At 41.4% G+C, this 15,239-nt stretch overlaps 1 protein-coding gene across 8 annotated transcripts in view; it reads left to right on the top strand.

Annotated features, from left to right (window-relative positions):
- si:ch211-45c16.2 (mitogen-activated protein kinase kinase kinase 13) overlaps positions 1-15,239 on the top strand; it is a 53,635-nt gene that overhangs the window by 24,082 nt on the left and 14,314 nt on the right. For all 8 annotated transcript variants that reach the window (XR_008396607.1, XR_008396608.1, XM_017470485.3 and 5 more), the window contains one exon: positions 13,651-14,314. Coding sequence is in view for 6 of the 8 variants with exons in the window: in XM_017470485.3 (XP_017325974.1) it covers positions 13,726-14,314 (589 nt within the window). In the remaining 2 variants the exon portion in view is untranslated. The remainder of the gene's footprint in view (positions 1-13,650; positions 14,315-15,239) is intronic.

Raw genomic sequence — 15,239 nt, forward strand, 5'->3', positions numbered from 1 at the left:
ATGGTAACTTTGAGTCATTTAGTAAATTTAAATGTAATGAAAAGTAAAAATGCGATAAATCGGACCTGCTCGAATTTAGACCTTCTCGAACGTAGATCAGTAGAGCTGTACGTGAAGTGTAGAGAGATGTGGGCCTGGAATACAGCCTGTGAATACTCTGTTTGCATGGCAGAAGGCGACGCTGTTTCTGTAACGTCTCTTTGCGTCATGTTTTTACCCACACCCGTTTGAAAGCTCTTGAGTTTTTGATTCTGGCTTCAGAGAGTCGCGTGAGCAGGATGTCAGCGGATGATGATTGTTAACGATAAAGCGTCACTTCTGTCATATGTGAGAGCACCTTTTGGAGTTTTAAGTGGTCTCGTTGCCCTAGGGACCAAGGAACGATGTTACAATGCCACACACTCCGAGCTGCGTTCTCCCTCGCCTGTTGGTGTGTGCGCGCGGTGGTACTTTGGAGCATGACAGCATCTCTGCCTGTGTGACTCAGAGCACTCACTGCCCAGTAACCACGTTTACATTTGACTTCATATTATCACATTAATGCGCTCATTTCAGCAAGGCCTGTGTGTGTAGGCGTGTGTGTTGACGCCAAGCCGTAATTAGCATCAAATTACAAATAAACAGCGATCATCTACGTTTTAGTAAATGCTCCTATGCAGGGGTTCGTATGTAAAAGTAAACATAACTCTGCTAGGCCAAGTACACAGAGTAGGAATGTTCTTCATCTCGTTCCTCAGTACTGCACATGCAGCCTGGTGTGTGTGAGATTCGTGCCAGGTGTGTCTCAGGGGCCGATACCGTGCATCTTGTGAGATGAATCTCAGGTCAATTCCAGCTCAAGGGATAAAGCTTTTTAGTGCAGTTTTGTTGTTACGGATGTGTCTTTTTTTTAAACTTGATCTGACCTGCAAAGCCTTTCACAGCCTGCATCAACAATACAGAATTATTGTTAATGGGACTTTTTTTCAGACCAGTCTTTACTTTTTCAGTGTAACGAAGTTGGTCCATCTACTAGTATGTTTTTGGACAGGGAAAGGAAACTGGAAAACATGAAGGTAACCCATCGGACACCCAAATGAGAAGACCCTCCACAATTAACCGAGCTCAGGATCGAACCAGGGACCCCGGCGCTGTATCCAGCGCGTTTTATAGAAATCACAGTAATCGCATGGTAAAATATTGAGTGCGAGTACTACATATAATGCAAATCAGAAAGTGGTGGTAGTGTTTTTTGGGGGTTTTCCCCACCCCTTTTTAAAAAAAAAAATTTATTAGGCTGCTTTTTCGAAGTAAGATTGACATTTGCATGGAATGGTCATTTAGAGTAAATTGTAAACATTCACTTATTGGACAAATCTATTCATATGGGATTAAATCAACTGGGATTAAAAATGGGAATAGTTCCATTATTTGAAGGTGCTACTCTGTATTTGAATGAGTTTTTTTATTTATTTATTTATTTTTTTTACCTCCTCCCCTGTGAGAAACTTACAAATCAATTCTAACCTAACCAGACCCTACAGGATTTCACAGAATTTTTATTGCGATTGTTGCGGCCAAAAACGCCCGATACTGCCGCGGCTTTTTTCAAACTTTGCGGAGTGTTTTTGCGCTTCTTTTGCAGAAAACTATTCGAATTGGCGAAATTACAATCGCACAAAATAGTTTTGCGCGGTCTTTCGCTGTGATGTTCGTTGGTAAGCGAGACCTTTTAGCTGTACTCTTGTTCGACGCACGCGAATCGAAGAGCTTTTTGGCTGAATGTACGCCGTCATGTCACACGACGTGCCATGGCCCAGCGGTACGGGAAAATATGCGCTAATTTTTGAAAAATCGCAACACCTTGTGTGACTCAAATATCCGAGTCCATAGGAAAATCAACTCTGTGGAAACTCGCTCGTATTCATTTTATAGCTGTGAGAGTTTTGATATTTGACCATGCTGTGTACTAGCCTAATTTATTTTATTTCTTTGTTTACTTCCAGCAGTCCAGTGTACATTTAGCAGGAAATAACAATAAGTACAAATACTTTTTTGCTCAAGGTGATGCCCAACTCGTAACAATCCTTTCCAGAATTCTCCTACTTTTTTTGTTTGTTTGTTTGTTTTAAGCTAAATAAATTTAGCTACTAGATTTTATGTTTGTTTGCCTGAGGTGAGGGAAATAAACACGTCCAGGATTCGGGAGTTAAGACCAGCAACTGATAGCAAATTCATTATTTAGGCTCTCCATTCCATTAGGTGCATTAGTGTCTAAGCATGTATACTCTCTCAGTCCACGCTGCCTCGCCGAGTTTTTTTTTCCTGTCTCTCTTGTTTCCTTTTCTCTCTCTCTCTCTCAGCAGCGAACACTGCGAAACTCTGTACGCCAATTGTCACTGTCATGGGATGCGCCATTGATCTTATAAGTATACTCTAAAGTGGAACATTTATCTCTGAAAATAACTGGAGGTTATTTTGCAGTGTATAGAACAGAACTGAAATGAAGATGAGGTGGAGTGTGTTTGGGTCATGTGATTTTTATTTATTTTTTACTTTTTTATTTATTTTATTTTATTTTTTTGCACAGCTGCCAGGTTATTTAGTGTGTGCTCCATTAAGAACAGATTATATATTGACCTGCCTACCTCAGAGAGAGACACAAGGACTGCACAGGACTAAAGCAGCTTTGCACATCAGGCCATATTTTAGTCTGCAAATCAGGATGCAGGAAGCAGAGGAAAGTCCCATGCTGCTGCACTCCCACACAAGCCCTAAATATTCCAGGATTGTAACCTGCTGAAGCACAACACCACCCAGTCCGTGGTAGACTAGAGAAGTGAATGAACCTCCTGAATGAAGCCTGGTTTACTAGAAGACTGGAACAATAATTTGGTGTTTTTGGGTTGTTGTAGTGTTTTTTTATGACAGAAGGATTTTTGGCATTTTTAAGGAGATTAGTAGAGTGTATAGTAGGGGTGCAACCAAATCTAAATACATTATCCAGATTGAACAGATGTCTTCTAAACAAATAATACCACAGATATTTAAACAAAAATATGCGGGGTGGTTGTTTTTAGATAGCGTGCCACGTTCAGGGACTGGGATCGAATACTACGCCTGGAAGCAGTGATGGTTACTAACGATATGAAACTCTTGGGCTGATGGACTCATGATTTTATGATCCTTTGCATTTTTCACTTCTAATTGAAAACGATTTCTGGTTTTTGATGAACTGTTTGATTCCGTTCAACACACTACACAGTATTTTGATTCAGCGATTCAACCTGTTTTCCGTAACAGCATGACCTTTTTTAGCTCCTTTTTCGCAAATCCTTTGGCTACATCCACATCAATCCGGATAAATGTGAAAACACATCTTGTTCTCTACGCCTTGGCCGGCCATCCATAGTGAGACCGCATTTTGGTCCAGGGAACACGGAGCTTTTCGAAAACGCTCTCCCAAAACGACGTTTTTTCGATATAGTGTGGACTGAGGAAACAAAGATATATTAAAAAACAATGATGTCGTCTTTTTTAGTCATGTGACCCACCATCTGAAAACAAACAAGATGGTGGATGTACTACAGTTGTTGTGCCTGGAATCCCGTTCGATAAAGATTGATGTCACTTTGTACACTTTTTAAATAAACGCCTGATGGAAATGACGCAGCCGAAACTTATGTTTTTACGCATGTGTCGTATAGGGATGTAAGCGTTTTCAGACGTTTCAGTGTTGATGAGCACGAGTTTGAAAACGGCGGAGTGTAGATTAAGAGTTTTAAAACGAAAATGCAGTTTTCAGATCTATCCGGATTAATACGGACATGGCCTCTGATCCGAACGCGTCTAATTTTGCTGATCCAAATTTCCCGTGACCGATTTCAGCTAGTGCAAGCACCGGTTTCTTTTTCTGCACGATTACAGTTTTCTCACGCTGCCAAAAAAGACGTTCAGTGCCGTTTAATCACATACTTTTTTTAAACCTCATCTAGCGTAGGCGCAACGCGAGGGATGGAGGAAGTAAAATCAGCCGTCAGACCAGCAGTTTCATGTTTCTAGGACGTCTGTTTTTAGGGCTATATTCACGTGTAAAATATTTAACTCTGAACAAGCCTCTCGCAGTCGTACAATAACACTGGTACAGAAATGAAACGGACAGCACAACTGAATTTTTATCTATTTATTTATTTTTTAATAGTAAAACACCTGCCACAATAAAGTTCTAACATTTTAAACCTATTAGGCTAGGTAATAAATAAAAGAAAAGAAATACATGTGAAAAAAATAGCAAATTCTTAAAACCCCAAGTGTCTGCTTTTCATATGAGCCCTTAACCACTACTGCGAAGTGTGTCATCATAAATTTAATTCAGTGCTGAACACGGGCACACCCAAAACGGGCAAAAATCCCCAAAAAAATTGACCTCTAGTAAAAAAACAAACAAAAAAAACAGCTTTTTTCCCATGTGGAAACTGTGATTGGAATTCATTTTCGATTTGCTCTGATCTGTTTTTCCACATACCTTCACGGTCCTGATTCAGGGTGTACATCGTTGTCGTACACGAGTAGAAACAATGGTTTCACCAAGATCACGGAATAACCGGTGTGTGTGTGTGTGTGTGTGTGTGTGTGTGTGTAGTGCAGTGGGCGATGGGATTCGGAACGGGTAGCGTGGGCTAGAGTTAGAGCATCGAGATGCGTCACGCCACCGTCGGGAGGAGAAAAAAACAACTACAACAACAAAAAAAAATCCTGTTCTTATAGTCCAGACATGAGACACGCTTGTTTCAGTTGCCCAGGCAAGTGATTAGTCCACCCCTGATACATAAAACATCCCACTCTCATGAGACATGCTAATCAGACAAGTCAAGTTTGAGTGTTTTTAACTAAAGTCTCAGTTGAGAGTGTTTTTTATTTTTTTATTTTTTTTTTTTTTATAATTCCTGCTGAGTGGGCTAGATACACTGTGGGCAGATGAAGTGAGGAGGCTGCAGGGACTGGGCTTGTAGAAAAGCACTTAATGATGACTTGTAGTGTGAATGAGGTGATGATGGTGCTCAGGTGCTGTGGGAGGCTGCCACAGCTAATTGGCGTCGTGAATCACACTGAGCGATTGAGCGATTTCTTGTCAGCGTCTCGGCGTGGGACCAGCGCAGGGACAGACTGGAGCTGGCACTCTCAGCAGGGGGATCTGATCGATTTTGGGAATGTAAGAGGAGAGAGTTCAGTGGGATCAGGCGGTGTCTGAAAAAATGGACAGGGAATCTGAGACTGTGTGTGTGTCAGGCAGACAGAAAGAGGGTGCATGGCTCTTTGTCAGAGGCTAAATTGGCTCTTTGTTGCATTTCTCCAGCTGGTCCCTCTGGAGCGTACACCCTACCCCATCCCCTGGACCCTCCTGCCTCCCCTAAAGACTGCCCCCCGGGCCTGTAGCTAATGAGGCCTAGAGTTATGGGGCCACAGATGCTGAGTGTGTTTGGCTGTGGGTGTGGTTGTGTGTTTATGCCACACAGTAGACTGATGGGAGCATATGCTTCTCCTGGAGTGTGTTTGCTTGAAGAAGATGGCTTATTTAGGCTAATTTCAGTAAGTATGAGCTACATGCTGAAGCTATTCTAGTTTATGAGAACAATGGTATTTGTGTGTTTTTGCCTGGCACACGTTTGCCGAATGGCACAGATTGTAGGACCTTCTGTATCATTGGGATTAATTGTTCTTGTCTAATGTGTGTGTGTGTGTGTGTGTGTGTGTGTGTGTGTGTGTGTGTGTCTATTTATGGTGGGGATGGAGGAAGCCGATCCCCCGACCCCACCAGCTGCTCCTTCCATAGTGTTCATGTCCAATCCCTACTGAGTGGGGAAGTCTTGGTAAGCTTTCTTTATAAGTGGCACAAAATCACAGCCAAACACACAATCAGTCCCTCCAGGAATGAACAACTTTGCGATCGCAGAAATGAATGCAAAATCAAGCAAACTCTGCAATATTCGGAGGAGCTTGCAATTTTTCAGAATCACCCCAGATTTTCTGCAGATTTGGGCCAAGACGCATCATGTGACATCACAACTCGCATTCAGTCAAAGCCCTCTTCGATTCAAGTGTGTCGAACATGAATACGGCTAAAAGGTCTCCTTTACCAACAATCATCACTGTGAAAGACCGTGCAAAACAATTTCATGCAACTGCAATTTTGCACAAAAAAAAGCACAAAAAACTTGAAGTTGCATCACAAATTTTGACTAAAGCTGCAGCAAAATCAAGCATTTTTGTACGCAACAAGAACGAAAAAAAAAAAAAACTCCAAAATTCTGTACGAACTGATGAACTCGACAAAAAAGAAACATCCTCTCACATTCTACTGGTTTTATTTCTCTTCAAGAACTGAGACATAACCGGAACATTGAGCTTCACAGACATTTGATGAACAGAAATGGAATAATGAGTCCCTGAACAAAGGGGGGGGGTCAATATTAAAAGTAACAGTCGGTATCTGGTGTCCTCCAGCTGCTTTAAGTACTACAGGGCATCTCATCCTCATGGACTGCACCAGATTGGTCAGTTCTTGCTGTGAGATGTTCCTCCACTCTTCCTCCAAGGTATTTACAAGTTCTCGATCACGTCTGGGGGAACACACACGCTTACATGTACTTTTCCACTGCGAGGACGATCAGCAGTCCTTCCTGTCTCCCTGTAGCACTGTCTTAGTCGTCTTACATTACAGACATTGCAGTTTATTGCTCTGGCCACATCTGCAGTCCTCATGCCTCCCTGCAGCAGGTCTATGGCATGTTCACACAGGTGAGCAGGAACCCTAGACATCTTTCTTCTGGTGTTTTTCAGAGTCAACTGTTTTTTTTAAACAAAAAAAAAAAAAAGAAGTAAACTGTTCGTGTCTTAAGGACTGTTCCACAGGTGCGTGTGCAATAATTGTTTATGGTTCATTGAACAAGCATGAAAAACATTCATTTAAACCTTTTCCAATAAAGATCTGTAAAGCTTATTTGGACTTTACGGTTTCGGTTTTACATTTACGGTATTTGGCAGACGCCCTTATCCAGAGCGACTTACATTTATCTCATTTATACTTCTGAGCAGTTAAGGGCTCAAGGGCCCAATAGTGACCGCTTGGCAGTGATGGGGTTTGAAATCATGGCCTTCCAATCAGAAGCCCAACATCTTAACCACTGCTTTTTTGTAGCACCGGTTACGGTTACATTTCTTGCTTATTTATTTCTGTTAAATAATAACCTAAATATTAAACAAACAAAAAAATGAATGAATAAATACGCAAGAAAATAAGTCATTAGAGGGGCATGCTGGCTTAGTGCTTAGCATGTTTGCTTTGCACCTCTGGGGATGGGGCTTTGATTCTCGCCTCCGCCCCGTGTGCATGGAGTTTGCACGTTCTCCCCGTGCTTCGGGGGTTTCCTCCCCCAGTCCAAAGACGTGCTTTCTGGACTGATTTCCAAATTGTCTGTAGCGTGTGAATGTGTGTATGATTGTGCCCTGCATACCCCATATATATATATATAAAATCATAAAACATTATACTAATGAACCAACAATTTCTAATCGAATTCAGTAGGACTTTATATGCTTTGGTTTGTGATGATCTGCAGCTTCGTGGTTTTTCTGTGGCTCCGTGGAATCCAACGGCTTCACGCGGGATTATAGGTTCAACTTTCATAAGGCACATTTTAATATTGCTTCCTTCTGTGAAGGCTAGAGCTGTTTACCTTCCAGAGCTCAGCGCATGAATCAACTCCCCATAATTCTGCTTACTCATTACTTTCCATGTCTCTTTCATTTTAGTTTTCATTTTTCTGTCCATTTGCATTTCTCTTTATGTCTGTCTCTCTCTCACTCTGTTTTTCTCCCTATTCATTCTCATCACTTCTGTCTCCATCAGTGATCTATGGACAGAACATCACCCTACATACTCTCTCTCTCTCTCTGGGTGTGTGAGAGAGAGAGAGTTTTGGTCATGCAATCCTGCCCATCAGCAGTGTTCACCGGTCAGAACCAGGTCCAAGTGGCGTGTAAATTAGCCGGCTGGGTCAGGCCCTGTGCCGATAAGGTACAGACATTATTTATGGAAGGCCAGACAACCAAACCCATGAATAATTTACAGCGCAGATTGAGGAGGCTCCTGTTAACATGGAGCATGAGCAAGCATTTAAAACCTGTCTGTCAGCACAAAAACCAGCCAAATCCAACACTAGATCCAGTCTCGCTCCGGTTCCCCAAAATCTCATACCACTTTCATATTTGTCCGTTGAAGTGACAGGCTCCTGTTTTATAGTGAGTTTTATAGTGAGGCATGCATTAGTTAAAATTGTCTTCAGACCCACGTAGGCCAAAGAATGTCGATGACGTGTGTAATTTGAGGTTTATAAATACTGGATGCTCCTGCACATGCTTTGTTTTTGGTCATAATAATCCTGTGCTACAGTATCCAGGCTAATGTTTTGGCCTGCCACAGTTGAAAATAAATCGTTAGTTAAAGGTTGTTGTACAAACAATTGTTTGACTTTTCTGTTGACTTTCTGCTCCTCTCTTGCTGCATTTATCCCTTGTAAGTTGACTTGGGTAAAACTATCCAACTTGTACATAAAATAACAAAGTAATAATACACGTAAGTAAAGGTTGATTATTAGTATAATCGTTTGCATACGTGGCGTACCGGTGTCCCATCCAGGGCATATTCCAGGGCATGTTACCCAGATGAGGATGTGTTCCCTTCTGAGTCGGGTTCCTCTCAAGGTTTCTTCCTCTTAAAACATCTTAGGGAGTTTTTCCTTGCCACCGTCGCCACTCAGTGGCTTGCTCAGTTGGGATAAATTCACACCTTTAATATCTGTATACCGTGTTGATATTTCTGTAAAGCTGCTTTGAGACAATGTCTATTGTAAAAAGCGCTATACAAATAAAATTGAATTGAATTGAATTGAATATTCCTGCCTCACACCCAGTGTTCCCAGGATCCAGTGTGATCCTGATCAGGATAAAGTGCTTACTCCGAGTGAGTCGAGTGAGTATTTCATGTCCAAATTATGAAAGATGTGTAAGTAAATCTAAATGTCCATCTGCCTTTTTAGACATGACACGTACATTATAAATAGTGTACCCCCCCCCCCCCCCCACATTACATTACAGCCTTGCTATAAAATGAATGACCACCTTCTCCATCATCACTCTTTGAAATGACTCCATAATGTATACAAATAACATAAGTTTTGTTAAATTAATAAAAAATACCTGATGTATTCTAACTCCTTGCTGTGGCACTTGATTTTTAATACAGTTATAGGGATAACTAGGGATGCGCGATATTGAAGGAAAATGCGCTACGCGTTTACTCGTTAAATAATGAATAACTAAGCGACGTGCATGTTCCATGGTGGGTTTTGTTTTTTTGGAGGAAAAAATCATTGCTTTCACAAGCCATTGCGATATGCATGTCGCGATTTGTGATATTTCGAAATATTGTGCAACACTATTTATAACTTTGGGTAAACTTGTTTGTGTTTTCATTATCGAATATTCTTCGCAGATGTGGGGGGGGGGGGGATACGGATATATTTTAGGAGTAAAACTGTACAATAACATGAAGTTGAAAAGAGTGAAGGGGTGTGAATATTTTCTGAATGCTGTGTATGTGAAACTTGGTCCTGCGATGCACAAATAGATGAAGCTGTAATGAATGTATGAAAGTAGAAAAAATATTTTAGAACATTTAAAATATATATATATATATAGATTGTTAAACATAAATAATTTACAGCCTGCTCTTTTAAAAAAAAAAATATATATATATATATATATATATATATATATATATATATATATATATATATATATATATATATATATATATATTTTTTTTAAAAGAGCAGGCTGTAAATTATTTATGTTTAACAATCTATGCTAGTTTAAGTTGCTTTAAGTACATACTGTATATAAAGAGAAAAGTTCGATGCCCATAATAACTTTTTTTTTTAATTATTTTTTTGATGGGTTTATTGATTTGATTTCATTGATTATATAGAAATGGGAGCATAGAATTGAGTAGTTAATTGCAATTGTAATTGCTCAGTGCTTATTTGTTAACAGAGGTCTGTTTCTGAATTTGCCTAGATTAAACTCACTTGTTTGGAAGTTGGGATGCACCAGTTTAATACAGTCATGCCATGAAAACGTCTAGTTTCTACTGGCATGATACAGATCTCGTATCGAACGTGAGAAAGAACTTGGCTTCGAGCGCAGATGTTTCACGTAAAATGGCACAGCGTCAGCTCGAGTACTAAAAGGGTGTGCGTGTCAGATCTACGTCGGATATGGGCTGATCTCAGTGTTGTATCGAAAATGGAAAAAGTGTAATCTGTACATTCCCAGCAGTGTTAGAAGTGTGTCTTACTGCATTGGAGGGGTGTGTGTGTTTGTGTGTGTGTGTGTGTGTGTGTGTGTGTGTGTGTGTGTTTGGCAGGGCTTCGGATAATTCACCCAGGCTGTAATGCAGCTCGGAGGATCTGCACTGGCCCCAGGGTGGAATTACACACACACACACACACACACACACACACACACACACACACACACACACACACCGAGGAAAGGATTTCTGCGTTACCTGAGAGAGAGCGAGCTCTGGTTGCGTCCTGCACTCTCAGTTGTGTGCTGAGAGCTTGAGAGCTGAGCTTGCATTATTGATGCCTTCTACTGGTCCATCACTCACACCCACTGATCAGGTTACACACACACCATTGTGCCTCTCCCCATCACTACCAACTAAGTGTGTGTGTGTGTGAAAGGAAAGAGTTCTATCCAGTTACTACCCTATGCAGATTAATGCTACTGGAAACAGAGAACCTATTCTTCTGGGAAGAGGAGAGACAGTTCACTCACCTTGCACATGTGCATGCATGCAAGTGTGTGTGTGTGTGTGTGAGAGAGAGAATTTGGGAATGTGTGTGCGATCGTGTGCAGTTCATAGGTCCTGCTCTGATTGCACTGCTCAAACAAAAGGACAGGGCAGTTTATCTCTTTGGCACAACTCTTTCCACTCCCCTTGCCTCTCCTATGTTCGTGTGCGATAGACGTCGCTCGGTGCGGTCACGTGCTTCTTGCCGTGGCCTCGTTTCACAAGCTCGCCCATCAGGACATGGCCTCATTAGCTCCGTCTCCCACGGAGCTTCATATGTTGCTTTAGACAACCTTCTACATACCTGATTAGTATGAAAGTTTCATCAAAGCCCATACTTACTGGATTAAACATTAAAAACATTGCAAAACTTTCCTTTGTCCAGAATTGGTTGGATGAGTTGCTACGGATGGATTAGCTTTACGGTGAATAAACTTGGTCTAGAAACTGACATTGTGTCACGTCACTGCTTGTACTGATCTGTTGACCATCATGTGCAGGACTGTCAGTGTGTGTATGTATGTATGTATGTATGTATGTATGTATGTGTGTAATAAATATATATATATATATATATAAATATTACACACAGATGAAAGCAAAATCCGGTGCCGCTCTGTTGTCAGTCCCTTCAGGATTTTGCGATCAAAGAAATTAGCGCAATATTCGGAGGAGCTTGCAACTTTTCTTTTTTCCCCCTTTTTTATTTCAGCTCAAACAATCAATCTCCAGTTTCATTCCTGCTGAACATAACTTTTCAAAAACTTTTCCACAGATTTGGGCCAAGACAGATCATGTGACCTCATCACAATGCGCATTCAGCCAAAGCCCTCTTCAACACATGTGCGTCGAACAGGAGTACAGCTAAAAGTCTCATTTCATCACTGCGGAAGACCGTAAAAAAAACTATTTTGTGCGCAAAAAAACTCAACACAGTACGAGTTTTTGCATCGCAATTATTCCGCAACAAAATCGAGCATTTATGGCCGCAACAATCACAAAAAAAAATCCTTTATGGACTGTGTTATGCTGTGGAGGCATTTCAATTAACTTCTTCACTTGCTGCAAATCAATCCAGCGATCTTCTGACTGATCAGCTTTATCCCATGATAAAACATTTGTCATCATGGGGGTGTTTTTCTTTTGTTTGTTTCTTTGTTTTTGTTTGTTTGTTTGTTTGTTTGTTTGTCCCAGAATGATTCCGCCCCATCCACACGGCTCAAGGGCTCACTGAATGATTTGATGGGGTTGAAATGATGTAAATTATATGCTAGGGCCTTCACAATCATCAGATCTCAACCCAAACAAACAATTAAGGAGGATTACTAGACAGCGCTCTTCAACACCATTATCAAAGCACCAACTGAGGTCATATCTTTTGGAAGGACGATATAGAGTTAAAACATCCAATCCAGTTCCAGAGAAGTGTAGAATTATTTTATGGATATTGGCATTTTCCTCACTGTGCCTGGGAAGTAAAAATACCCTTGCACATACTTCCAGGTTGTTTTCAACTTCTTTATTACTAATCCCATACTATTATTTATTATACCTGACCTCATTTTATGATCGTGAACAAACTTTGATTTCATTTGGGATTCTGTAATCTTCACTATGCACATGAAGGAGTAAGGGAATTTGACCTCCTAAATGTTCAGGGAAATTCCGTAAGCATTTCTAAGGGTGCCAATAATTGTGGCATTTGTTTTTATTTTCTTGCTTCAATTAAAGGTTAGATTTGTACTCCTATTTTCACTGTGAGATTAAGCTACACATTTTTAAACCAGTTTGCCCCCCTTTTTTGCCAAGGGTGCCAATAATTCTGGAGCCTACTGTATATGAAGTACAGAGGCACATAGTTAATTGTTGCTGTAATCTCATACCAGCAATGCAATCTCCTTTATGTATGTGCTTTTCTCTTGTTCTAGATCGAAATGTTCCTTTAAGATGGACTTTAGCCTGATTGTACACGACAGCAGGAGGTGTGTTATAATCAGTGTTGCTGTGTTCTACAGCTGTAACTCCTGTTGTTTAATAATAACTCAGGAGGTTGATAATAAAACCCATACGTTGGCTGAGAACATGGCAACTGTGGGGGCGTTCTCTGCCTCCATCCTCTTGGCCCAGCCTACATCCACTTTAAGTGGCTCATGGGTTTACCTTGGGGTTTATTTCACTGTCAATGAGACCAAAATAAGCTTGATTCTGGGAACCTACGTCTTGTGTAAACCACAGAAGCTGATAATGTAGTGCGGGTGTGTGTTTCTGTGCTGGACTGCTGGTTGGACGGTGTGCGCCAGATGTTTAGCCCCTCATTCGCATGGCTGCTTAATCCCTGTGATGCAGCGAGGAAACCAGCCAAGCATAGATTCGGACAAACACCTTCCTGAACTCTCCCTGTTACCTCTTTCAGGTTTAAAAAGAATCATCATTTAATATAAGCTCTTCTAATCCCGTAGACCACGAGTATGAGAAAACACTGGAGATTAAACTGGTTCTGTGTACAAAATAATATCTTATTCCCTAGTCCCTAAAAGTGCACCATCACTGCTGTGCATCCACTAGGCTGTATTGTTTGGACACTAACCCTTTGCAGTGCGTTTTGGGATTTCAGGAGTGTAATGGACAATCTACATTGTGAGAAGATTTATAAAATGGTGAAATTCCTTGAATAAAATGCACAATGTAGTTAAAAGGATTCTCTCTCTCTCTCTCTCTCTTTCTCTCTCTCTCTGTGTGTGTGTGTTTAGGTCTCCTGATCTCAAGCCAGAGTTTCCATTATTAAAGCCTCTTAGCCTACCCTCTCTGTTATCGGGCAGCTGCCCATGCACATGCACGGCACCATGGGTAGCTCCCCAGAGGTGCTGTCCTGGACCTCTTGCCCCAGCCTGCTGGTGGGAAAGCTCAAAGAAGAGCTCAAGCTCACTGTGGTGGGAGACGCGCTGAAGAAAGCCAATACCAACAGTTCCCCTTCTCCCCAGGCCCCACCACCTGCCCCTCCTCCACAGATCATCACAGACCTGGCTCCGCCTACCAGCCTCCCCGTGCCCCTGCAGCCAGGCCGAGACGACGACCTGGGCGTGAGCGGCAGCAGTCCGCCCTGCACGGCGCTCAGCGAGGACTCGAGCCGAGAGCAAGGCCACTTCGAGAACAGCGTGCTGCAGCTGCAGGAGCATGAAGAGGAACACAACGCTGAGCACGACGAGCACGGTTCCTGCGGGGAAGAAGGCAACGAGGACGGAGGCTGTAACATGGAGCACGCTGACCAGCATCATCACGATGACATCAAACTTCAGTTCCACCGAGCTAACACGGGCGGAGGCGGCTTCCTGGAAGGCTTGTTCGGCTGCTTAAAGCCTGTGTGGAATATCATAGGGAAGACATACTCGACAGATTACAAGCTTCAGCAGCAAGGTGACCGCGTGTTTTTAGTGTTTGCAATCATTACTCGCGCACCAATTATAGAGATCGCTGTTCAGATTTTTTAACGCATCTTTTCCGTACTGCCGTGAAGTCAAATAGTTGCAGATTGTTTGGCGTCTCAGCATTGACTCTGCTGCCAGTCGGTAGATCCTCAGAGGATGGTGTGGTACCTGGAAACTCCTAGCTGCGAAACTCACATGCTCAGATTGCTGACTTGATAACTTGGGTATTGTAACTTGGGATGCTATATTGAAACAGTTTTGGTTACATTGAAATAAATTTCAGGAAATGCCAATATGAATCCTAGTTCTGTCTATGGCTGGGCGATATATCGATATAATATTGATATTGTGATAAATGATTAAGCAATACACTTTTCTGAGATATCATTGGTATGGTGATTGTATTTTTTTTTTTTGTAACATTTTTAATAATTCCAAGTTAAATGATACTGAACGGATGCCACTGATTTGACGTTGTCTTGTTTTTGTTTTTTTGTTTTGTTTTGTTTTTTTTATACATGTAATCTTTTGTCTTTGTAGGCATTAAAGAAGAGTATCATCAAACTCAGTTTAAATGGTTTTTTTTGTTGTTGATTTTACTACTGGTTTGCAGACAGTTAGCTAAATTTATATATTGTTGTTGTTGTTGTAGAAATGTCCTCAAGTATCGTGATATGATGTTTTTGTCATATCACCCAGGACTAGTTGTGTATATAGAAACTAGCTTACAAACAATTAATTAGCTGGCTGTGTTAGCAGATGTTAGCGATATTGTTCAATGAGGCATAGTTATGTAAGCATAGAAAATTGTTTCATCGTTGATGTGGTGAGGTTTTGTGTAAGGATCTATTTATTTAGTGTTTATGGAAGGAGTCTCCAGTACCAGCACTTTGTAATGGTCAGTAAGACTTCAG

This window comes from Ictalurus punctatus, chromosome 6 (genome assembly GCF_001660625.3).
Source record: "Ictalurus punctatus breed USDA103 chromosome 6, Coco_2.0, whole genome shotgun sequence".
Classification (NCBI taxonomy): Eukaryota; Metazoa; Chordata; class Actinopteri; order Siluriformes; family Ictaluridae; genus Ictalurus; species Ictalurus punctatus.